Raw genomic sequence first — 25,345 nt, forward strand, 5'->3', positions numbered from 1 at the left:
TGAACACGTTTTTTGGGCCGAAACTTGGACAAGGCCCTTCTGGGTCCTTGCCACGACGTGCTCCTCGTTTCAAGCTTCGATTTGACTCGTCGAACGCCTAAAACGGAGACCCTTGGAAGCTCGATCATGTTATGCTCGTTTTTGTAAATCACCCTTGGAAGCTCGATCATGGGCCTTCAAAAATGTCATGGCCCGATCCTCGGGCCTGCGTCAACTCGTTTATGTTTTAGTCTTTTAGACTTTAGGATTTTGAGGATGTGGTCAGTTTCTTTTCTATGTTGACGAGTATAATGTATTTTTTTTACTGGATAAATGACGGTTCATAAAGGGTTTGATTTCATTAGTTTTTTTGTTTCAAGAGTCTTTTGTTAGTTTATGTTAAGAAAAGTAAATGCACTCATTTTAAATGATTGTTCTGGTGATTATATGTGAACTATCCAACTCTTAACATGGCATTTGCTTTTGTGTTTGTATATGAGCGTTTGATTCACATAACCTTTTTGTTTATATGATTCAACTTCTGTAAAAAAAATCAGATATTGTGGTGGTGTGAGCTAGTAATGATCAAAGTCACGCTGTGTAGTGCGTGTGGAAAACGATCAAACTCCCACTGTGTAGCATGGTGAGGAAAACTTGTTTTTATTTTTTAATTGGTATTATTGGAACCGATATCAATATTTGCTTTTTATTGATATTCGTTCTTATTGTTTTCCGATGAGTTGAGCCAATAACGACCAAAGTCAAGTCGTGTAACAACAGAGAAAACCGATCATACTCTCGCCGCGTAGCGCGAGTGAAAAACCCGGTATCGATATTCAGTTATTCACTTTTATGGTTTTCGATGAGTCGAGTTGATAACGACCAAAGTCACGCCACGTAGCACGGGAAAAAAACAATCAAACTCCCGCCTTGTAGCGCGATGGTAAAAACCTTTTTTTAATTGGTATTATCGGAACCGGTATCGATATTCGTTTTTATCGATCTTTGCTTTTATGGTTTCCGATGAGTCGAATTTAGAAAGACCAAAGTCATGCCTCGCACCACAGGGAAAAATGATCAAACTCCCGCCACGTCGCACCACAGGGAAAAATGATCAAACTCCCGCCACGTTTTTATCGATCTTTGCTTTTCTGGTTTTAGATTGGTCTAAAACACTGCAACAACAACCATGCCTACTAGATTTTACAAATAACCAAACTATTGATAGAGTCTGGAAGGGTTAGATGTAGCAGACCATATCAGTCTAAGAGGCTGCTTGGCAATTTCTGAATGGGTAAGTGCTGAACCAGTAAGATGTCTGAACCATTAAGTGCTGAACCAGTAAGAAGTCTGAACTATTAAGAGACAGTATAATCCTTAACCATTCAGATATAAATGTCTTGACCAATTCAGATAAGAGTTTTTAACCATTCAAACATCTACTCACTAAACAAACACTCTGAAGTCCGAACCACTAAGTACTGAAACAGTAAAAAGTCCGAACATTTAAAACCCATTAGAAGCTGAAACAAACAACCCCTAAAACGCTTAAAAATTTATTTTACCGAACGATATAGTACATGGGTTAGTTTATTAGTTATCCGGCCCACAATAAAGTATATTGGTGTCTGGCCCAGATACTAACCCAAATACTTTTTACAAATTAAACCCTCGAGCTTAAACCCTTCTTCTTCTTCATCATTTTATTATCGCAACGGTATTCTAGGGTTTTTCTGCAAATGGCGAATAACAAACCAGAAGCTTCAATGTCTGCTTTCACTTCAAATGGTGAAGTATTCGCTCATCTAAACCCTAAAGGCGTCCTCAAAGTAAGTCATATGTGTCTGTTATTTACCCTAATTTCTTCTGTATCAAATTTGGGGATTTTATTATTGTTTATCGTATGAAATTTACTTGAAGCACACGCTACTGTATAGATTTTACGCTCAGAGTCGTAATGAATGTTAATTGCTTTGAGTTTCTGATTTTCGTGTTGTTTCAGCTTTGAAAACCTAGAATTTGATTTGAATTGATGTAATTATCATTTGTTAGGAGTGGTGTTTGTATAATTGTATGTTATTTATAAACTTGTATTGAGAGATGAAGTGTTTAGAAGAAGTAAAAGTGGTTATAACTGAATTCAGAATTCGCATAACCGAAAACTGAGTTGGTTAATCGGTCATGGTTACGAACTGAAATGCACAAGAGTTCGGTAAGTTATTTTTTTCAGTTTTGCGGTGTGCACATATAATGTATGTATGTGTAGTCGCTTAGGGGGCAAAAGTGAAATTGCATTAATTTTAACGTTATTTTACTAATTTCGTGAAAATAACGTTAAAAGCGACGGACGGTTAATCATGCATCATGTAGTGGCGTTGATAGCCGAAAGACAAGGGGTGCATGCACCAATCGGTCTTTTTCGCGATTGCCAAGTGTTATGTGCCTTATGTCCAAGGCTTGATGCAAAACTACAATCGAGCCGGGGTCTCATTGGAAGCAGCCTCTCTATCCTACGGGGTAGAGGTAATGCTGTCTACTTACCCTCCTCAGACCCTACCTTAGCTTTGCTATTGGTTGGATTTACTGAGTATGATGATGATGATGATGATGATGATATTGATGATGATGATGATGATGGTGGTGGTGGTGGTGGTGGTGATGATGATGATGTTCGATTAGGTTTTTGGTTAATTCGGTTTGTGACCAAATAAGTAATGTTTAAGCCCCTGTGTTTAGGCCAACTGATCATCATTTCAGATTTATATGTAGGAAAACTGATCATTATTGAGATAACTTTATGTTAACCTAACTTTTTAGTTACCAGTTCTGGTTACTTTAAGTCACATCATTCATTTTCTGGAAATTCACATCTAAGCACCCGAAAGTGTATAATGTTTGTCTTCTTTGCTTCTGCTTTACAACTATCTTTTGGGGTATGAACTCTTAGGTTACTTGTTATATTATATGTTACTATGTTATTTACATAGCTGTAGCCTTTATGAATTTGTTTTAGAAGCTCAATATATATGTACTATCTTATAGACTTTTAGAACTAATAATAATATCTTGAATCTTGAAGGTTTGGAACACAAGTGATGGAACTCTCTTATCTGAATGGAAGCATCCAAGCAAACATGACGGCGTTCAGTATACTCGTATCGCATGTAGCTTTGTTGGAAAAAAGGTAATACAGTGTATCACATTTCTTTTCGTCGATCCATATTTCAATAGGTGGCCATTTCGAGTTTTTGACCCATATATCTATTAATCGGTTGATTTGGGTTATCTCTACGGGTCAAACAAGTAAAATTTAAAAAGCTCAATAGGAATTGGTTCGAATGGCACAAAAGTTGTCTAAACTGCGAAGTCTGCAAAGAGTAATCTTAAAGCACAAAAGCTTTTTAATCGTTTTAGTCAATTGACACCTTTTATATTAGAGTAAACTGCCATTTTGGTCCCTGTGGTTTGGTCACTTTTGACACTTTAGTCCAAACCTCAAACCTTTTGCATCTGGGTTCCTGTGGTTTCAGTTTTATTGCCATTTTGGTCCAAAAATGAAATCAGGTCATATTTGTCCTATAAAATCCTGCTATTTTGTCCCCTTTTCTCAGGGGCAAAATGGTCATTTCTTTTTTATAAATAAATACCAGATTTTAAAAGACAAATATGACCTGATTTGCCCCTGAGGAAAATGACAAAATTGCAGGATTTTATAAGACCAATATGATCTGATTTCATTTTTGGACCAAAATGGCAATAAAACTGAAACCACAGGGACCCAGATGCAAAAGGTTTGAGTTTTGGACTAAAGTGGCAAAAGTGACCAAACCACAGGGACCAAAATGGCAGTTTACTCTTTATATTATCATTGAAATCTTTTTGTTTTCCCATATAACACATTATTGTTTGTTAAAAAGTTGGATCTTTAGGCGAAAAGAGTTTTTCAGGTCGAACCAAAATTGCATGTTTTTTTGTCACCCAACCAGCATTTGTAGCTTATCTGTGTGTATGATTCTTCTAATTCTCAGCGAAGAAAAGAAAACAGTACTTGTTTGGTGGCATATGCAACAAACGAAAGCGATATATACACTATCAGCGCTACTGATGCTACGATGAAGTGGAAATTATCTAGAACTGAGTTTGGGTATGCTGTTCATTAACTTTATTTTTTAATACTACCATTTCTCTATATGAGTTATATCTAATATTTGGATTTCTCTTTATACAGTGAAATTGCTACTCTCTCATTTACAAACAAAGGGCGTAAACTTTGTGCTATCAGCACTGATGGCACATTATGTGAAATGAACTCAGAAACCGGAGAAATTCTAAAAGAAATAACTATTCCGAAGAAGTATATTTCTACTTTGGCATATATATTCGGTGAGTGTTCAAAACATCTTGGTGTCAGTAACATCTTAACTTGGTTTAAAAAATCGCGAAGCGCTCCGAAGCGTTTTTGGTTCCAAAAGCTTTAAGCGAAGCTTCAAGCGCGAAGCGAGAGCTTCACGTATACGAAGCGCTCAAAGTTAAGAAAATAACAAAACATATTGTACACATCAATATGACCTATTCTACTTGTTAATCAATAACAAACACAAAAACATGATTAAAAAACACACTTAACACATAAAAACATAGTTTAAACATAAATTAAAGTTGAAACACACTTAAAACATAAACATAAAACATAAATTAAAGTCGTATGGCCCAAAAGACAGCGGCTGCTGATATTAGGGTAAAGAAACAGGCCTCATTTAACCCTATTTAAAGACTGTTGGGCTTAGAAAATGGCCCAAATGTGACCTGATTGGGCTGAAGCGTCGCTTCAAACCATCATCGCTTCGCGCTTAAAGCTCGCTTCACAGCGCTTCACGTAATGTAACGCTTCAGACCAAAAAAAGCGATGTTTCCAGCGCTTCACGCTTAAAGTTCGCTTTAAGCGCGCTTTTTTAAACACTGCATCTTAACATCATAATGTCTTCTTTTGTTATTTCATTTAACTCTTGTTTTCTTGTATGGTAGATGATAAGATATTAGCTGCATCAGATGGCCATGTTAGAGTCCTCAGTTTAGAAGACGGCGACGTATTAGCGAAGTTTTCTTCCGCTGTGGTATGTAATATACTAACATGTTACTACTCTTTTACTATGACCAAAACTTTTTTATGGGTGGTTATGTAATTCTTCATTAACTACTTGATTTTCTTTATAACAATTTGTTACCTGATTATTCTAATCTGACAGTCTCTGTGGGTGCTTTGGTTGTTTTATAAAGCTGATTGTCTAATTATCATGATTTGAAGTTGTAATAGTTAGTTTTTAGTGTATGGATACAGTGATTCTGATTAGTTTTTGGTAATCAGTTTATAGTAGCCGCGGGAAAACTAATTTAATAAGTATTTAAATTACTCATTTGTCCTCCTTGTGCCCATTGTTCATACTTAGTAGCAGGGATAATGTATGTATAGGTTATGTATCTTTTTAAGCTACTTTATAGGCTATTTAAATTTATATATATACAAATTCTAGCCAGAAACATACTGGATGATGAAAATCCTGTTAATTTTTGAAGAAGCAACAGTTTTAACTTATAACATGTTGACCTCTTAAAGCGATTCTTGTCTTAAAACTATTTAGGGCAAATTCATTATTTTGGTTTTTGACATGATTTTGGTTAGAACTGGTATAAAATGAAACCAGATAGATACTTATATATATATGGGTAAAATTGTTTGAAAATAGGGTTGCAAACGCGCTGAGCCGAGCCCGTTTAACTTATGAAAGCTCGAGCTCGGCTTGATTCAAGCTTCGTTTCTAAAACTTGAGTTCGGCTTGTAGGCAGATTTCTAGCTCGAGCTCGGCTCGTTTATTATTTACTAATTAATTTATATTAATTATGCTTATTATTTTTATATAAGTTGGTTATTTTTTGTTTATATAAATAGTAATTATAATTATACACATATATTTAATATATTAATAAAAAATATATAAACAATAGGCTCGTTTAGGCTCGCGGCGGCTCAAGCTGGTTTACTAAACGAGCTTGTCTTTAGGCTCAGGCTCAATCTCGTTCGAGCTTATTTCGAGCCGAGCTCGAGTAGCTCACGAGTAGCCCCACTCGTTTGCACCCCTATTTGAATTATATTTTGAACTTTAAAAAACGTTTATTTAACAACTAATTAATAAAATGTTTTTATTAGTTAATAAAAAGTAATTTGTCATATATTAAATTCAAATACTTCACCAATATATAAAAATGTATGCTTCTGTTATTTTATCTATTTGTTGCTTAAATGATTAGAATCTACCAACGACACACACAACTGCTCTATTACAGTTGGTTATCTTATTCTGACGATTCAGAATCACATATACACTTTCAAAGTATATATGTGTGGGCCATTGGGGTGCAAAAGTGAAAGTGCACTAATTTTAACGTTATTTACTAATTTCGTGAAAATAACGTTAAAAGCTGAGGACGGTTAATCATGCATCATGTGGTGGCGTTGATAGCTGAAAGACAAAAGGGTACATGCACTAATCGGTCTTTGTCCTGATTGCTGAGTGTTATGTGCCTTATGTCCAAGGCTTGATGCAAAACAACTATCGAGCCGGGGGTCTCACCGGAAGCAGCCTCTCTATTCCTACGCGGTAGAGGTAAGGCTGTCTACATCTTACCCTCCTCAGACCCTACCTTTGCTTTGCTGTTGGTGGGATTTACCGAGTATAATGATGATGATGATATACACTTTCAAAGTGCACATCCAAGTGATCTTTATTTAAATGTACATTGAAGCACTTGCAAGTTCAACTGCAATTCATATTTTCTCGATCTTTCAGGGCCCAGTGCTTCATTTGTCTAGTTTGGAGGATACAAACGTCATTATCACATCCACTTCTTCCGACAATCTAATCGTGCACATAAACGAATCCGGCAACAAAAAAGCAACCGATGGGCCCGTTTTACTTATGAAAGATCGTCCTTTAACTATCGATTGCAAGAGTGGGTCGAGTGGCTCCAATGGAGAGAATTTATTCGTACTATCGGTTTCAGATTCGGGTATAGTCTACGTTTGGAACATGAAGACGAAATCACAAGTAAATATAAATCCAACTAAGGTTAAAGTTGAAGCTCACAATTCTATACTAGCTGCTAGGTTGATCTCAATCAACGGTGATGATCAAGCTGCGATTCATATTGTTTACGGTTCGTTAAGTTCACCGAGATTTGCGATAGTGGATGTCGCTACTCCTGGGGAGGATATTGTTGTAGATTCAAGTGGCAGTATTCAAGAAAATAGGGTAAATGATGAAAAAGGTATGTAGCAACTTTGAAGTGTCTCATGTCATTTTTCTAAGAGTAAAATGCCATTTTCGTCCCTGAGGTTTGGTCAGTTTTGCGACCTTTGTTCAAAGGTTTGTTTTTCTGCATCTGGATCCAAAAGGTTTGAAATCTTGCCATTTTCATCCGACTTGTTAACTCCATTTATTTTTCTCTGTTAAGTCAGGGGTATTTCCGCCTTTTTAGACATTTTTTATATTAAAAGTCAATAGAGGTGGATCTTTATTTCTTATAGTATTTTTTATTTTAATTAAAAAATGTGAAAATACCCCGACTTAACGGAGAAAATAGATAACGATTCGGATAAAAATGGCAAGATAGATACCAAACCTTTTGGATAGGCCTGTAAACAAACTGAACGAGGCATGTTCATGTTCGTTCATTTAACTTTAACCGAACACGAACACGAACATATAATCGAACACATTTTTTTTGTTCGTGTTCGTTCATTAAGAAATCGGGCATGTTCGTGTTCGTTTATGTTTGTTTGTTTAAAGCCTAAACAAACAGTTCACGAACATAAACAAACACAAACGAACATAAAAAAATTAACTGAACATATTTGAATAAACATAAATTAACATGATTGAAGAAACAAGTCTAATATATTACATTTAATCCGAAAACACATCTAAATAAGTGTTCATAGATATACTAATTAGTTATATTTATATAAGTAGTTAGAAAACCTAATATTTATATAAATATAACTATTTGTGTATTTATTAAGATTTAAACGAACATAAACGAACGCTCGCGAACATGAATGAGCGAACATAAGGTGTGTTCATGTTCGTTCATTTAATTAAACGAACAAATTTTTTTGTTCGTGTTTGTTCATTTATTAAATAAACGAACATAAACGAACTTCCCGCCAAACAAGTTCATGAACGTTCGGTTCGTTTATAGGCGCCTACTTTTGGATGCAAATGCGGAAAAACAAACTTTTGGACAAAAGTTGCAAAACTGACCAAACCTTAGGGACGAAAAATGGTATTTTATTCTTTTTATAACCTAGAGTTGCCAAAATGTGTGGTAATGAGTTTGATTTTGTTACTAGTTACTTTGTTTTCACTTCTTAGTTATAACTTATATTCTCTTATGGTCTAACAATGCTAACGTCTTCACAGACCAAAAAGCGCGGGGCAAGAAGCGAGCCGCATCTGATGCAGACTCTGAAACTGCAGTAGTAAATCATGACAATGGAGATCCAAACATCGGGATTCAAATGGATGATCATGAACCAACAATTGGTGAGAAACTGGCTAGCTTAAATATAATCAACAATAAAGAAGAAATCGAGGAAAAAGCAGAAACGTCTCCTGCAAAGCCTCCCAGTGCCGACTCAGTTCACGTACTTCTTAAACAAGCTCTTCATGCAGACGATCGTTCCCTTCTGCTTGATTGCTTATTTAGACAAAATGAAAAGGTCATATTAAAAGCGTAAAGTTGCAAATATCATTTCCGATTCGAAAATGTATATTTACAAGTTTTTTGCGTTTGCAGGTTATAACAAACTCGGTTTCTGTATTGAATCCGTCTGATGTGTTCAAGCTTCTTGAGTGTCTCATATCTATGATCCAATCCAGGTAGGCAAATGCATTTTAATTGATTAAAGATATTTAATCTTACGAGTTATTGATTGTATATGTTAACCGTGACAACAGGGGTGCGATAGTAGCTTGTACTCTCCCATGGCTTAAAAGCTTACTTCTTCAACATGCAAGCAGTATTATGTCTCAGGAATCATCTCTCATTGCTCTCAACTCGTTATATCAGGTAACATCCGTTTTAACCTTGTTGACTTTTTGAAAGCGAAGTCAATGCCATCCTTTACAAACTCCATATATAGGTTTTGTATACTTAACTAGTGGGTTACCACCCGTGCTCCGCAACGGGTTTGAAAGGTAGATAAAAATAAGCAAAGGTTCAAATAGTAACTATGATAAAGTGCAAGGGTAAATAATGAAAATTAAAAAAGGAAACATTATTAATGTTGAGGGGCCATAGTTGGTTGGCCTGACAAAACTTGAGGGGCTAAACATCTCTTAATTAAAGTTGAGGGGCTAAGTGTGTCATTATCAAAGTTGAGGGGCCAAATATGTCATTACCAAAGTTGAGTGAACAAAGTTGGTTGTTGTCAAAAGTTGAGGGCTAAACATATCATTATTAAAGTTGAGGGGCTAAACATATCATCATTAAAGTTGAGGGGCTAAGTATGTCATTACCAAAGTTTAGGGGCTAAATATGTCATTACCAAAGTTGAGGGGTCAAAGTTGGTTGATGTTGACAAAATAGCATTTTAAGTAATCAGCTAGTGTTGATCATTTTCTATTTAATTTTTGTAGCTTATCGAATCTCGGATTTCAACTTTCGATTCTGCGGTTCAACTGTCAAGTTCTCTGGACTTGTTATATACCAAGGTAAGCGAACAATCTGTAACATGAGCTTATAAAATATAAACGCATGAATCTCGTCATTACTTTTTTTAATATTTTTCTGTGCAGACTATTGAAGATGGAGTGGATGAAGCAGAAGAGCCATTGGAGCCTATCATTTTTGAAGACTTTAGTGACGATGAAGACCAGTCTGAAGAAGACGGTGATGCCATGGAAACCGATGAGGAAGACAATGAACAACTTGAAGCAGTCAGTAATGTTAGTGATGACGATCCTCAAGCAATCGATGGTATGGTTGACTATTAGTGTCAGGTCAAAGGGTTTGACCTTTGACTTCATTTTTGTCACGGGCCTATGCCCGACCCTAAATGGAACCCAAGTTGAAATCAGACTGTTACGTATGGTTCCGAGCCCAAGTTATGAGTTAGGGAAATCTTTCGTGGTGGTCAATGTCGAATGAGTTTATTTGATTGATTTATAACATACGAAAGTGTTTTATTTACCGATACATAGAAGTTTTGTAGTAATGTAATGTTTGCAATTATATATTTAATTGTTAAGTTTTTTTTGAAGATTGACCAAAAAGGTGGTTTGTTTTCATGATGTTGAAGATGCGATACGATGAAACTATAATATGCTATGAGATTTTACTGGATACGCTTGCTTCCGGTCAAAAACAAAAGTGAGCATATGAAACAATATACAACATAAGAAAATAGCAAAAAGGAGCCCATTTTTACATAAATCAAACACCCCCAATTATTAATTCACTTGTAACACCACATGATTGCAAGGTCTTTGTTTTCCAACTTAGTTTTTCACTTAAAATATACAAAAACCAAATAAAATTCTTGGTGAGGTTAGTGGTATTGTAAAAACCTAGCAAGTGAAGAAGATGATGACTTACATTTTGACTTATCTTTATCAAATGATTTAGCTATTTGTTATTGCATTAAAAATTAAAAAGTAACTAAAAAAGAAATAATGAATTTTAATAATCTCAATTGGCCGGCAAGTAAGCAACAATCACAAGTACAAAAATAACCACCGATGGTCCCGCCTTTTCACCTATGACACCAACGAACTTTTTCTAACCGAGGTCTAACCCACTTAGGTTTTTTTGGTGATGTGGACGCTGATGTAGCACAAACCTTTGTTGTGTGATGAGGTGGGTGCTTATGTAGTTATGTGACACTCTCATCACCACCTTACCTCCACCACCACCACTACCACCGCCCACCACCACCCTTATTGTATCAAGTTTCGTTTGACAGATGTCAAAGTGTGATGTTTTAAAACCACAGGGAGACAAATTGCAATAAAATAAAAAATAATAAATTGGGAAGGCATGTTGCTCCCACCACCAAACCACAGGGAGACAAATTGCAGTTTACTCTAGAATTTTTTTGTATACTTGTTACGCGCTTTAATTTGTTCCAAACTCCACACAATTTCTTCCCATGAAGGCTCGCACGTGGGACGTTGTCCAGCAATACATTTTAACGCGAGCGCAATGCAATCGTAAGCAGCTTTTGAGGAGTATTTGCCTTGAAGACGCGGGTCTAATTTTTTCTTAATCTTTCTTTTGTTTGCTTTGATCTTAGGAGCCCCCGTCCCCATACTCTCCAAGTCTACCAAGTCCACCAAGACGTCTGCAGGGCGTTTGGCTGCAATAGTTTCTAACACCACAAACCCGAAACTTACTACATCATTCATCGGCAAAAAACCTGTCAGATCACAAAATCATGGCTTATAACGAACCACTATTCTTGTAAAAATACAGATAAGTTTTTTTTATCTTAATCTAAAAGTGCATATTCGGTTTATATATACTAACATACCAGTTTTTGGGTCATAGACTGCCTTTAAATAACCGAAAACTCCTTTTCTCTCTTTCCAATCATGCACCCACCCAAACCCCCCTAGTTTCGCATTTAAAGCCTGCAATAAGAAAGAGTACAGATAAGATGAGACTTTGCTCTAAGGGAGGGTTTTTTAACCGAAACCTGACCCGACATAATCAACCCAAACTTGAACGAGTGACGATCTCTATTATTAATTGGTTCGGTGTTCTTTGAAAATATGTCATATTATGTTTTAGAGTAAAATGCACGGATAGTCCTTGTGGTTTGGTGAAATTTCATCTTTAGGCCCCAACTTTTCAAAATTACACTCTTAGTCCCTGTGGTTTGACAAGTTGTTACTCGGATAAGTGGGTGTAAAATGACAAGGACTATCCGAGTAACAACTTATCAAACCACAGGGACTATCCGAGTAACAACTTGTCAAACCACAGGGACTATCCGAGTAACCTTCATCCGCTTTAGGGACTATCCGAGTAACAACTTGTCAAACCACAGGGACTAAGAGTGTAATTCTGAAAAGTCGGGGACTAAAGGTGAAATTCCACCAAACCACAGGGACTATCCGTGCAATTTACTCTATGTTTTATAAGAATATTCTTTCATTCCAATCCTTGGTACAACATAAACCTCTCAATTTAGGTTCCACCAAGTCAGTTTGACTTTTCAAAAAAGTCAACTTCCATATGAAATCTATTTGGAAGATCAGGTTGTGAAGCTAAGACAATAGACATTTAGCTAATCCTTGCATTGTGACATTCATCATGTCTTTAGATCCATTTTATTAGTTGCGGCCCAATATGGTTTTATGTATGTAGCAGCAATAGCCCATATCGTAAAACTAGCCCGAATTAAGAACACCCCTACCATAAATCAAATGAGTACCTACCTCATCCAACAATATATCATCGAATCGGAAATTACAACGTACGCCTTTATCCGTATACAAATACGCCATTCCACGAGCAACTCCTATCAGGATGTTAAGCCGTGCCCCCCATGAAAGTGGTTCCAAACCATCATCTGCAAAATTTATTCATCTTACATAGCTGCAGTAATTGAGAAAACGAAAAAAAGAGAGATGAGATCCTACCTCCTTGAATAAAGCGACGGAGAGATCTCTGCATGTGCTCGTAAACAAGAAAGTTTTCGTCTCCATCACTCTTGCAGCATCCCAAGAGTTTAACGATATTAGGATGATCCAGCTGTCCCATGAAGTTCACCTCTTCCTGAACGAACGAAAGTCGGTTGCTTATGGGTTAGTTAACTAATTGTACCGGAATTATAATAAAGGAACAAAAACACAGATTTGACAATTTACAAAATCATTACTTGATAATTTCGAAAGCTAGTTGTTTTTGGGTTACATTTTCGTCCAATAAGCTCAGCCCCTTATACGGAGGTAAGCTGTTACTCAGACATGTTAAATTATAAAGAAATTAGTTTTTGGAAATTATATATATGTCAAATAACATAAATTTACTAATATCTAGAACAAAATACGTGAAAATGATATTAATTCTTTAATATGATAAGCATAGAAATTATGTTTTATTATTTTTTAAGTCAAACTCAACTCAAGTTGACCTACTAGATACGATTTTGACTGAGGTTGACCGCGTTTGACCGATCTCGAGTAATTAGGCGGAGTCAAAGAAAGTCGACTCGGCAACCTACCTTGTAGCGACTACTCGGGGAGTACTCGGCCTTGGAAAACTTGTTTTACAACCATGAATATATGCAATGTGTACATTTGGTGAGACTTACCAGCCAGTCATCATGAGCCATCGATTTGGAAGCAACGGCAACAGCAATTCCAACACCTTCTTTCGAAGGGGCTAACTTCTCTCGCTCAAGCTCAACCCAACCTAGAAAGACCTCTGTCTCACCAAAAGGCGGATTTCGACTAAAGTCACCTGTAGCTTTTTTCAAATCATCATAAGTAAGCATCTTCACACTTAGTGCATCCTGCAACGGATTCGTGTGACTCTTTTGTAACGTCAATATAGACTCAAGGCGGGTCACGACCTCAGCCATGTCAGGTCGCTGTTGTTGAGATTCATTCACGCATCTCTTTGCAATCTCGAAAAAGTCCTCCAAACAATCTTTGGATATCTCATCCTTCACATTGGAATCGATCACATCCTCTAACATCGTTAAAGATACGGCACAATAAACCAGATACCGCTGTGGGTCATCGCCATGACAACTGTAATCCAGTACAGGCCTCCCACAAAGCAACTCCAACAAAAGCACGCCAAGTGAAAACACGTCAGATTTCATTGTTAAGCCTCCATGATGGTTAATTGTAGCGGCATCCACATAGCCACAAGCTCTAAGAGGAATGCTGACGGCAGTTGGACGATAAGCTAGAGATAGTCCCGACAAGCCGTAATCTGTAATTTTGGGTACCAAACTTTCAGTCATCATGATATTATGGCTCCTAATGTCGCCATGCATAACGCCAGCAGAATGTAGGTATTCCAACCCATGAGCAACACCAATGCATATTTCCAATCGGCGAATCCAGGGAAGCGGGGTACTAAGCACATGAAGATGATCATTAAGAGATTTTCTACTCGAAATATACTCGTACACAAGAATGATTTCTTTCTCATACCGATCATCATCACAATAACCAATCATGGACACAAGATTCGGGTGTCGCAAAGCGTAAAGCTTTTGCTTTTCAACGTCCGGCCAAGAATCCGTTGGCCCGCGTCGTCTCGTATATCGTTTGATTGCAGTAGGGACAAGAACTGATCCATGCAAAAGTTCACCATAGTAAACATCCCCGAACCATCCCCTCCGCATCAGGAACGATTCGTTTAAGTTTTTCGTTGCTTTCATAATTTCGGGAATTTTCAGAACGTGAGGGGATGGTTGTTTACTGGATTCAGACTTCTTGTTCTTATTGTCATTCTTGTTGAAATATAATTGCAAGTGGAGATTGAAACACTTTAGGTAGATCAGGGTTATGAACTTGCCTGAATCGGATTGGTGCTCAGATCGCTTCATAGGGCTTTGAGGATTGAGGAAGGAGATCGTGGGTTAGGATTATAATTAGGTTAGTGATTTTGAAACGGTAATTGTTAACGTTTTTTGTTGGTTAATTGTGGAGAGTATATATTTAAAATATATAATTTATTTATTTACCAAAAGCAATGCATGTAGAGCTACCAAAAAAAAACATTGCTGAACAAGTATGCCAACAATCTTTGACAGCTGCTCATGTAAATCATTTTCCAAATCCGGGTGATGACTTTGTCAAATAAAAAAAAAATACCACTACCCGTGATAGAAGCCGGTTAGAGGAGGCTAATGTCTCAACGGTTGAAAAGGTGCTACTTTCTACACCCCCTATTTACTTTTTTCACCCCCCTCCTCTCACATACTTACAGGTGGGGCCTGCGTGGGACCGACAGTTTTCCTCTCACAAGGGGGGGTGTAATCAGGAAGGAGGGGGGGTGTGTATAGAATGGGCCGGTTGAAAATTTGGTGAATAGATATTTAATATATTTATAATTTAATGAAATTATAAATATTAATTAGAATCTTCATGTGGTAACTAGAAGAGAAACTCTTGAGTAGAGGTTCTTAATGACATTTAATTAGTTTTATTAAAGTTTTTAAGTTTCTAATTAAGTGAGTAATTAAGTGACTAATTAAGTGAAACATTTCACTAATCCTTAAGTCTTGTACAAATAGTATGCTATGTGCTTTCTTTTGTTACAACAAGAATATGGTATTGCTTGATACATGAAGAATACTAGAAGGAGGATGAACACTTGAAGACCAACTAGAGAGATGAGTACTCTCTACTTGTTTTCCACCACATGAGTTCAAACACTAAAATTACCGGATGTAACCTTGGGCCCGTTAGCCATCTCCGGCAGTACAGACTGCTTCGGCTGTTGTACCCTGGGAGACAGACGCGTTGTCTTTAGTAGAGACGCGAAATCTGTTTTAAGGGAAGCGTGTTGAACACGTGCCTCAACCAAAATCGTCAACGTTTTAGTGTGCTCTTTGTTGCAGTCAAGGAGTATTTTTCAAGACTCAAAATGATGAATACTCGAGTCTAGGATGCTATCAAGTGCGCGTGAAGGACCCACTAGAGATGCGAGTTGAATCAAGATTGGTATATATAATTATATTTTATATTCTTTTTATTTAGTTATTACAACCGGTATTGTACTATGATATTTACGAGAGTCTCGTTATCATATATATTGTAATTATATTTTACAAGAGGTGAACCTAATTCCTACAAACTTAAAACAGATTTCGTGAGATTGTTGGTACAATCTTAAAAACCTTATTTATAAGGATTTTGGGTTTACGAAAGGATTTATAATAGAATAAAAAAATATTTTTAGAGGTTATGATCTTTTAAATATTTTTTTTTTGGGAAATACGTATGTAGTACAACTTGTTGTGTTTGGATTTTTTGAGATTGAGATACAATCTTAAATCCTATACCGTGGTAACAAACGAATAGTTTTGGTTCCAACGTTTGGTTTTGAAACGATTTTGGGAATCATTAATTTTTCTAACTTTTGTGTTACATCGGGTTTATTAGTGTAAACCATACGTTTTTTTTTGTGAACGTTAAATTCTCTAACATGTGTGTTAGGCCGGAATTATTGGTGTAAACAATACGTTTTTTGTAAACGTTAAATTCTTTTAAGTAGAGTTTTTTATGTCTTTAAATAATAGTTTTATGTTACTTGATTAGAGTTTTATGTCTCTAATTAAGTCTCTATTTAAAGTAGACTTTTCATCCACCCATGGATTGATATGAACAAACAAGTCTTCTAACATGTGTGTTAGAAACGTTCATGAAACGCGTTAGTTTGGAAGCAATTTTTAATTGTTTAGTTTCTAACGTGTGTATTAGAAATAACTTATTTATTTGAACCATATATGTGCTTTTAGTAAGTTGAATTAACATTTTGTGAAAATGTTAATATTTCTAACGTGCGCGTTAGAATTTCTTTCATTTTAACATGATTGTTAAAAATGGTTAAAATACAAATGCTTTGAAATGTTTTATGTAAACATTTTATACAAGTAATTTGTTGTAGCATTGATTTTAATGCTTTGTATGATTTAGAAATAAAAGGTCATACATTGAAGTTGATGTTTGATTGGCTTCAACAATTAAATCACCAAAAAGTGATGGTGTAGTTGTGTGGGATTTATCACCAACTTTAATTTGTGATTTCTAAATCCATTTGAGCGAAATTTTAATTACTAATTAAACTCTTCATATGGTGAAACTCTTGAGTAGAGTTTTAATGATGACATTTGATGAGTTTTATTAGAGTTTAAGTTTATAATTATTAAGACTCTTAACTCTTCATATGGTGAAACTCTTGAGTTGAGTTTTAATGATGACATTTGATGAGTTTTATTAGAATTTAAGTCTATAATTATTGAGACTCTTAACTCTTCATATGGTGAAACTCTTGAGTAGAGTTTTAATGATGACATTTGATGAGTTTTATTAAAATTTAAGTCTATAATTATTGGGACTCTTAACTTTTCATATGGTGAAACGAGTAGAGTTTTAATGATGACATTTGATGAGTTTTATTAGAGTTTAAGTCTATAATTATTTAAGTCTTAAGGCCATATGTAATAGTTAGTTAAATGTGAATGGAAGGCACGCCACGTTGGCATGTTGGTGTCTCTCTTATAATACGTAACATATGTTATGGTTAGTGAAAGGTGATCAAGCAAATTTAAAAAATATTATACGTAAGCAATTGATTGGCTATAGCTATATTCAATGTTAAATGTAATTTGGCTTTCACCTAACAACCATGACGTCCACTCACTTGACCACCTGAGTACGACGTGGTTTTGTTGTGTGGTAGTGATTACAGCGTGGCTAAGCCCCCACTCATGACCACATAGCATTACATACAGTCTAATAAGCAAATACCCAAATTTCCAACTTCTTGTTACTTGTAACAAATGGCAACAATGGTAACTTAAGGATGATTTGGGATTGCTATGAGATATTTCAAAGATGGTTAGTAACAAAATTTCGAAATTGTCACATTGTTATGAAATATATGACATAAATGTTGAATGGAGCAAATTACATGGGAACAAATTTGTAACTTTGTTGCTATTTAGTAACCCATCCATAACAGAAAGCTTCAAAATCGGCTCCACATAAGGTTCATAAGCGCTTTTCTAGGCTTTGCCCCTCTCATAACCTAAAAACGTTTCGAAAACGCACCCTCCCTTCTCATCCCTCTATCCTCCCTTCACTCACAAAACCCGTTAGTGGGTTTTGCACATGAACACCTACCACGCCCTCTCTCCTCCACGTCATAGCCTCTATCCTCAATTACATCCCAAAACCGACTACCGTGGATGCCTTTGAATTTTCTTCATAGTAACATGTTACTTTAGGTTAGATTTTAAGAAAATAACCACTATATAGTAATCAAGTTTCTTAATTGTTTTGTTCATGCGACATAGTATTACAGTTTATGAAATATTTCAAAACAATGAAACAATATTCAAAATTTGAGTGATTTTTATATATCAAAAGGCTTGTAGCCCAGCAGTATTGAGGTGCGTGTTCAAGACTTCAAGTCCCATAATGAACAAAGGTGTTGGTTTAAGAGTATAATTAGAAGGGTGTGTGAGTTAGCCGGTAAAAAAGAGTGATTTTTTATTCCAAAAATGTCTTTGAGTGAATATAGTGAAATTATTATTAGATGACACATTCCCTTGTTTGATCATTACAAGTTGAACTTAGGGTGTTAATATGATGAGATTCAGATTTATCTTATTCAAATCTTACCCTCCTCAGACCCTACTTTAGCTTTGCTATTGGTGGGATTTACTTAGTATGATGATGATGAAATTATGTTACTGATTATTTAATGATTAATAAGTTGTTATATATTATATATTAGAACATCTAAACACTCTTAAAACTTAAAAGTGATCATACACTTCTTGTTCCGACGGAAGCAAACCAAACACTATTAATAATGATCGCATTGTGTTTTGTAACATTCGAAAATAAGCATAAACAATCTTAAACATTAGAAAGTTAAAATGCAAATTTGTATGCAACTATGCATACATTCTTAAAAAACATGACCCAATATTGCAGGTTCATGTTATTAAAAGATTGTCACAATGACAATGATGATGGGCCAGAAAGTTTGTTGAAGTTCACATATTTAAGATAATGGGTACCCATAAACAACCATCATGAAAAATGCATAAATAAATGATTGAACAAGAGAAAAGAGAGCCAAACAGGATGATGGTTTGTCATTTTTCAGTATTATTCTTTCTTCTGTTAATTTCCTTTTTTCTTTTTATGTCAACTGCACTACCAAAAGCATAAATTCTGTCTTTCAGAATGTTGTCATTTCATTAGAACCCTCAGTTTTCATTTGTGCTCTCTGTGTTTCTGCATTTTATTCTCTCCCTCTCTCTCTATATAAATATATATACATACATATATATATGTGTGTGTGTCTGTCTCTCTCTATATTTCTTTGATAATGAATAAAATTTATTTCTTATAATGGATGCCCTTAATTTTTATTGGATTTCTGGCATAATGTATAGCTGGTTTACAGTTGAATCTTCACATGCTATATTATTCCTCTTGTGAGTGCCCATTCTGCCTATAAATTGTGGAAACAACTTCACATTGGTACAAAGTGAAATATTACATTTTCTTTTAACATGAGTTACACAAATGCTTCAAGTGGTTCTGGTTAGTTCAATCTCTTTATTTCATTTAATATTATTTATTAAGTTGTTTTTAACTTTTAACGACTAGTTATTTATTGCATTTTGAAGTTGTTGCGTGTTACAACAATGCAACAACTTCAGACTGTTTGTATAAAAAATAAGTAAATAATCGGTTTTAGAAAGCAATCCGAAGTAATTATCGATATGGGTGTTTTATATTATTATTATATATAGTGCATTGGTTGCAAATTTCAGGTAGTAGAAGCGCGCGAAGAACTGTGGAGTTTGGTAGAACATATGTGGTGAGGCCAAAAGGGAAGCACCAAGCGACGGTGGTTTGGTTGCATGGTCTTGGTGATAATGGCTCGAGGTAGATTACATGATTACGGATTTTTGAGTGCTAATATACTTTTTTTTGAACGGCAAAGCGTGCTCCTACACCATTTATTTATATAACACCCGTTGCCCAGATTTGAATCTGGGACCTCCCCTTTAAAAGGCATTTGCCTCTACCAACTGGGTTACCTCACGTCAGTGGCGCAGCTTAGGGTTATTCCGAGGGGGCGCCCGACCCCCCGAACTTTTCAGCGCGTAGTGTTATGAATAGTACTTTCGTATAGAAAATTTTTAGGTATATACGTTCCCCCCCCCCCCGGTTTTGGAAAAATTGGGGGGAGGGGGGGGGGGGAAGCTTCGCCAATGCCTCACGTTAGCAGTGCTGATATACTTATATGCATTTATTCTTTATCTTGTGTTTCTAACACATGCCCATCATGAAGGGGCTAACCAAGTAGCCAACCCAACACTCCCTTCTTTTTCTTTTATGTGGTTAGCATAGGTGTTTTAAAAGATTCAATAGATAAAAGTTAAAACCATGAATAAAAACGCTCCAGAAAACCATAATTGTAATATATTTACATTTCACACCTTCCTCCATAGATTTTATGGCTTTGCTATTCATAAGCAAAACAAAATAAATTATTGCTCACATGTACAAATCAAATTATTACTTAAATCAATTGCATGGAACAGGGAGAAGGGGTCTATATGTTCTTAGGCTGGACGGTGTGGAGTGACACCCCACCTCCACATCAGCCAATAACACCCCCAACACCCCTCGTGGGTGTCAAAGGGGCTCCTCGTGAGTGTGTTGGCGAGCACAAGAGTGAGGGTGTGGAGTGGACCCCACTTTTCAAACTCACACCCAATAAGAACATCCCACTTATAAGGGGGCGACAAAGGGCTTGAATCCACACCGTTTAGCCTTACTGTATTTTTTAACGGCAAATTTGAATCACTGACGGACAGCGAAACCACCCAATCATATCCATCTCCACTAGGTTATAATGTCTATACACAAATTTAGGAGGAAACCCATTAAATTTAAATTTAGAAAAAACCCTTGTAGGAATCGAACCTATAACCTCATGGCCCCCAATATGCCACAAGGATATGATGCCATGTATCTACTAGTCATTTTAGATAATTCAAAATGATTTAATAGTGTGTTCATGATTATGTTGGTTATAGTAATTTATGGGACCTAATTTTTGAATAAAAAATAAACCATCCATGCACACACTCCTTTCTGTTTTCTTTTCTATAACTTTATATATTTTGTGTCACTTTCAATGATCGTTTTATAAAACAAATTCAGTAGTTTGCATAAAAATATACTTTTACATATTAACGAGCAAGAACAAGAATTTTTAGATGCTTATTCTGATTTACATATTCCTTTCATAACGGAGTTGTAAATTATTTGGTGATGTCAAATCATTTAAAAAGTTTATAGTTTTTTTGTCTTTGTTGTACATTTGTCTTTTCTTATCCTATTCCATTACACAAAAAAGCAAATAATTTTTCTATTAAAATTAAAAAAAAAAGGTTGTATACTATATGATATATGTTTAATTAGGGACAAGGTCCACTAGCTCATGAGATTCTTGAGCCATTAAAGGCTTTATAGTTTATAGCAATGTAAAATTAGCTTCCCTTAGATTATAGGGTTCTTGAGCTTAGTTTGTTTGGGGATATCGTCACTAGCAATATCCGATGACACTTTTGGCTCGCTTACTTATGAATGGGTCCGTAAGGGGTCAATTTAAAATATAATAGCCGACAAATGGGTCAAAAGTCACCCATAGTAGTATAGTACATTTATAACGCATGAAACCTCTATGATCATTTTTATTATAAAAAACATGATTGTTTTTTGTAATGCATAAAACCTCTAATGTTTGTAGAAAAATTATAAACTTTTGTTCTTTTTAGTCAATCCTACCTACCCGAATAATATAATTGGTATTAGAGGGTACCATTTTATTAATGACTCGTTATATTATATCTCTAACTGGTCAAATAGATAAATTAGCTTAAAAGAAAACGTGCGCGTGCAGGTGTGTCGAAAGTCACCCCAAGAATTATTTTATAACTTTATACACAAAGTCATGTTTAATGATTATAACTTTATAACTTGTAATTTATTTTTTGTGCTTCTTGTTTCAGCTGGTCTCAACTCTTGGACAACCTTCCTCTCCCGAACGTAATCTTAATCTTTCAATATAACAAATTTATTTTTTACATTTCACATGTTAAGTGTTCATCGTATTAATTTTACGCGTCGCAGATTAAATGGATATGCCCAACTGCTCCTACGCGCCCGGTGACTGTACTTGGTGGATTTCCATGCACTGCATGTAAGAAGATATCAAGACTGAAGCATAATATTCGGTTGAGTAAACTGTCAGAATGGTCCCTGAGGTTTGATCACTTTTGTCACTTTAGTTCAAAACTCAAACCTTTTGAATTTGAGTCTGGGTCCCTGTGGTTTCAATTATGTTGTCATTTTCATCAAAAAGCAAAATCGGGTCAGATTTTTCAGTTAACATACAACTTTTTAGTCTTTTTCCTCCTTTTTAATGAAGGGCAAAATGGTCAGATTTTTTTTAATTTGTTATAATAAAACGTTAAAAGACCATTTTTGCCTTTCATTAAAAGAAAGGAAAAAGACAGAAAAGTTGGATGTTAACTGAAAAATCTGACCAGATTTTGATTTTTGATGAAAATGGCAACAAGTCTGAAACCACAGGGACCCAGATTCAAAAGGTTTGAGTTTTGAACTAATGTGGCAAAAGTGATCAAACCTCATGGACTATTTTGACAGTATACTCTATTCGGTTTTTATTTTTTTAAACCATCATTTAATTATAAAGATGACATTTTTGGTCCATAACAGGGTTTGATGAAGGCGAGTTATCGGATGATGGTCCAAAGGATGTAGAAGGTTTAGATACTTCGGCTTCACATATAGCAAACTTGTTATCTACAGAGCCTTCTGACGGTAAATTTTTTTTTACCTTTTTTTGTTTCAATGATATAAATTTAATATATTTTGAACACCCTTTTTAACTGCATAAAAAGTAGGGGTGTTAAAAAAGCTCGTTGCTTGAGGCATGCTCGGAAAAAAACTCGTCTTGTTTTCGAGCCGAGCCGAGCTTGAGCCACGGGTTTTTGGCTCGTGGCTCGTATGTATGTGTGTGTTAGTGTGTGTTAATTATTTTTGTTTTTTTTTATTTTATCAATATTTGTAAAAATAAAATAAATAAAAAAACGAGTTGGCTTGAACGGGCTCGAGCTGACTTGAAGTTTTTACGAGCCGAGCTCGAAAAAATAAACAAGCCGAGCCCGAGTTGGCTCGTTTAAGTTTGAGCTCGAGCCCAGCCTGCCTCGGCTCGGCTGGATTACCAGCCCTAATAAAAAGGTAACTAACTTTGGTTCAATTTATATTTCAAGAAACCATTTGTTTTCCTTTGCACAGAAAAAAAACCATGAAACGTTCAAAAAAATATGATAAAAATCCTCAATTTCAAAATTTAGATTTTAGTTAATCCGTATAATTTACCATATCAAAAACTATGATGTGGCAGATGACATGGTGAAAACGCTAACCATGTTGACATTTTTTTTTTTGGCATGGTGTTTGATAAATTAATTCATAATGGTTGCAAAAGTCGCTAGGCGCTCCCTAGTCGGTCTACCGGGGAGTTGAGAGTACTCGGTCTAGGCGGAGTGTACTCGGGGAGTACTCGGACATGTTAAATTATAAAGAAATTAGTTTTTGGAAATTATATATATGTCAAATAACATAAATTTACTAATATCTAGAACAAAATATATGAAAATGATATTAATTCTTTAATATGATAGGCATAGAAATTATGTTTTATTATTTTTTAAGTCAAACTCGGCCCGAGTTGACCTACTAGATATGATTTTGGCCGATGTTGACCGTGTTTGACCAATTTTGAGTAATTAAGCGGAGTCAGAGAAAGTCGCCTCGGCAGCCTACCTTGTAGCGACTACTCGGAGAGTACTCGGCCTTAGATACCTTGTAATCATAATGAATCAATGTATTTTTAATTCAGCTTAACTTCATTACGAACTTTTTTCGCAGTTAAACTTGGTATCGGGGGATTCAGTATGGGCGCTGCGTGTGCACTTTATTCTGCAACTTGTTTTGTTCAGGGAAGATATGGAAATGGTAGCCCATACCCGGTTAACTTTAACGCTGTTGTCGGGTTGAGCGGCTGGCTTCCGGGTGGACAGTAAGTTTACTATGATAATCAATTATTACTGATCCAAGAGTCTTACTTTGCTCATCAGTTATCACTATACAAAAGGGTGAAAGTCAGTTACATTTTGGTGTAATAAACCATTTTTATATTTTACTAAAAAACAAATGCTTCACTAAACTGCAAATTTAATGTGATGGAGCTACATGAGGTTGAATATTAAGATTTAATGGATGTTTTGTAGGAATTTAAGAAACACGATGGAAGGATCACATGACGCTATTAGACGCGCTGCTTCATTGCCCGTCTTGCTATGTCATGGAGTCGGTATGTATTTCAAACTTGTGACGGTTTTGACTCATTTACGGATGAACGGGTTGATTTGAGTTATGTTTGAGCTCTAACCGGTCAAATGGGTAATCTTAGAAAAGGCTAAAATGAAAATGGGTTAGATATGTCTAGACGCTAGCGGGTATAAAGCCACGCGTAGTGTATTTCAAAAGTTCTAGAAACAATATAGTTATAAAACATATTGTATATAGATCCAAGAAAAGAAAAGGCCTAAAAAGTGTTTGCACCCGTTACCTATTTTGACCGATTACCCAACCCAGCTGCGACCTTTATGATTTGATTAAACCATTTAACGAGGTGATTTACAGGTGACGAAGTTGTCCCATACAAATTCGGAGAGAGGTCATCTCAGATCTTAAGCTCAGTTGGATTCAGATATGTTACGTTCAAAACATACCAAGGGTATTGAATAAAAAGTGTTTTGACCTTATTACAAATGTGAAAATAACTACTTTTTAATACTACTTTTTTCTTAAATATGATTTTTTAGGCTTGGGCATTACACAGTCCCTAAAGAAATGGAAGAGGTCTGTCAATGGCTAAATGAAAGGCTTGGAGTTTGAACAATTGTCATGGTCTTAATGTTATCTTGTAGCTAGAACCACTAAGGGTAAAATGGTAATTGAATAAGATAGGGGAAACATACACATTGTGGGGGGCGGGTATTAGTAGGGTTTGATTGAAAGTATGTATGGTAATGGTATTATTGTTGTATTTGAGTTTTTTGTTGTAAAATAAAGGTTTTGGGAGGGTTTGTTCTTGTTATCTTTATGTTATTAGGATTTATATCAATGAAGATTACATGGAATACGTTATGATTTTTAATTCACGATGGAATGTTTAGGTGCCCATTACTAAAAAGTATGGGTGGGCGGGCACACCCCTTGAAAAAAGTTTCTGGGTCCGCCACTGCTAAAAACCCCATTTTAAATTCACCTAATAACGATTTGAAATATTCAATACTCGATTGTACTTCTAACAATTTCATATCATAAAAATTCAAGTTGCTAAAAACGAGAACATATTTGTTCATTTATATTTTAAGATTATACACTATAAACTCGACAATGCCATGACGTACGATCACTTCCACCCT

General features: G+C 35.6%; 3 protein-coding genes across 3 annotated transcripts; 2 read left to right on the plus strand and 1 right to left on the minus strand.

Moving 5' to 3' along the window:
- The first annotated feature begins 1,662 nt into the window (after positions 1-1,662).
- Positions 1,663-10,297, plus strand: LOC110935632 (WD repeat-containing protein 43). The gene is made up of 11 exons (XM_022178002.2): positions 1,663-1,808; positions 3,059-3,163; positions 4,008-4,123; positions 4,208-4,362; positions 5,005-5,093; positions 6,825-7,302; positions 8,457-8,755; positions 8,833-8,915; positions 8,994-9,105; positions 9,675-9,749; positions 9,834-10,297. Exons 1-11 carry the CDS (start codon positions 1,719-1,721, stop codon positions 10,029-10,031), a joined length of 1,800 nt encoding a protein of 599 aa, XP_022033694.1. The 5' UTR covers positions 1,663-1,718; the 3' UTR covers positions 10,032-10,297.
- A 671-nt stretch (positions 10,298-10,968) lies between these two features.
- Positions 10,969-14,578, minus strand: LOC110932848 (probable serine/threonine-protein kinase PBL1). The gene is made up of 5 exons (XM_022176103.2): positions 13,355-14,578; positions 12,681-12,816; positions 12,477-12,610; positions 11,567-11,666; positions 10,969-11,452 (listed from the first exon to the last, which is right to left on the minus strand). The coding sequence occupies exons 1-5, from the start codon at positions 14,435-14,437 to the stop codon at positions 11,121-11,123; spliced, it is 1,785 nt and encodes a 594-aa protein (XP_022031795.2). The 5' UTR covers positions 14,438-14,578; the 3' UTR covers positions 10,969-11,120.
- A 4,265-nt stretch (positions 14,579-18,843) lies between these two features.
- LOC110935672 (acyl-protein thioesterase 2-like) lies at positions 18,844-24,984 on the plus strand. Its single transcript, XM_022178043.2, has 9 exons — positions 18,844-19,346; positions 19,580-19,694; positions 21,833-21,869; positions 21,954-22,023; positions 22,563-22,667; positions 23,781-23,931; positions 24,143-24,225; positions 24,558-24,651; positions 24,740-24,984. Exons 1-9 carry the CDS (start codon positions 19,316-19,318, stop codon positions 24,810-24,812), a joined length of 759 nt encoding a protein of 252 aa, XP_022033735.1. The 5' UTR covers positions 18,844-19,315; the 3' UTR covers positions 24,813-24,984.
- Positions 24,985-25,345: the final 361 nt, after the last annotated feature.

This window comes from Helianthus annuus, chromosome 4 (assembly GCF_002127325.2).
Source record: "Helianthus annuus cultivar XRQ/B chromosome 4, HanXRQr2.0-SUNRISE, whole genome shotgun sequence".
NCBI classification, from domain to species: Eukaryota; Viridiplantae; Streptophyta; class Magnoliopsida; order Asterales; family Asteraceae; genus Helianthus; species Helianthus annuus.

Bases quoted from the DNA above. Each gene is read 5' to 3' on its own strand.
- LOC110935632 (XM_022178002.2), top strand. From the start codon at position 1,719: ATGGCGAATAACAAACCAGAAGCTTCAATGTCTGCTTTCACTTCAAAT. The intron at 4,124-4,207 runs GTATGCTGTTCA...CTCTTTATACAG, and splicing joins TTATCTAGAACTGAGTTTGG to TGAAATTGCTACTCTCTCAT. The intron at 9,106-9,674 runs GTAACATCCGTT...TAATTTTTGTAG, and splicing joins CTCTCAACTCGTTATATCAG to CTTATCGAATCTCGGATTTC.
- LOC110932848 (XM_022176103.2), bottom strand. From the start codon at position 14,437: ATGAAAGCAACGAAAAACTTAAACGAATCGTTCCTGATGCGGAGGGGA. The intron at 12,817-13,354 runs GTAAGTCTCACC...TCGTTCGTTCAG, and splicing joins TGGCTCATGATGACTGGCTG to GAAGAGGTGAACTTCATGGG. The intron at 11,453-11,566 runs GTATGTTAGTAT...GTGATCTGACAG, and splicing joins AGTCTATGACCCAAAAACTG to GTTTTTTGCCGATGAATGAT.
- LOC110935672 (XM_022178043.2), top strand. From the start codon at position 19,316: ATGAGTTACACAAATGCTTCAAGTGGTTCTG. The intron at 19,347-19,579 runs GTTAGTTCAATC...TGCAAATTTCAG, and splicing joins AAATGCTTCAAGTGGTTCTG to GTAGTAGAAGCGCGCGAAGA. The intron at 19,695-21,832 runs GTAGATTACATG...TTCTTGTTTCAG, and splicing joins CTTGGTGATAATGGCTCGAG to CTGGTCTCAACTCTTGGACA.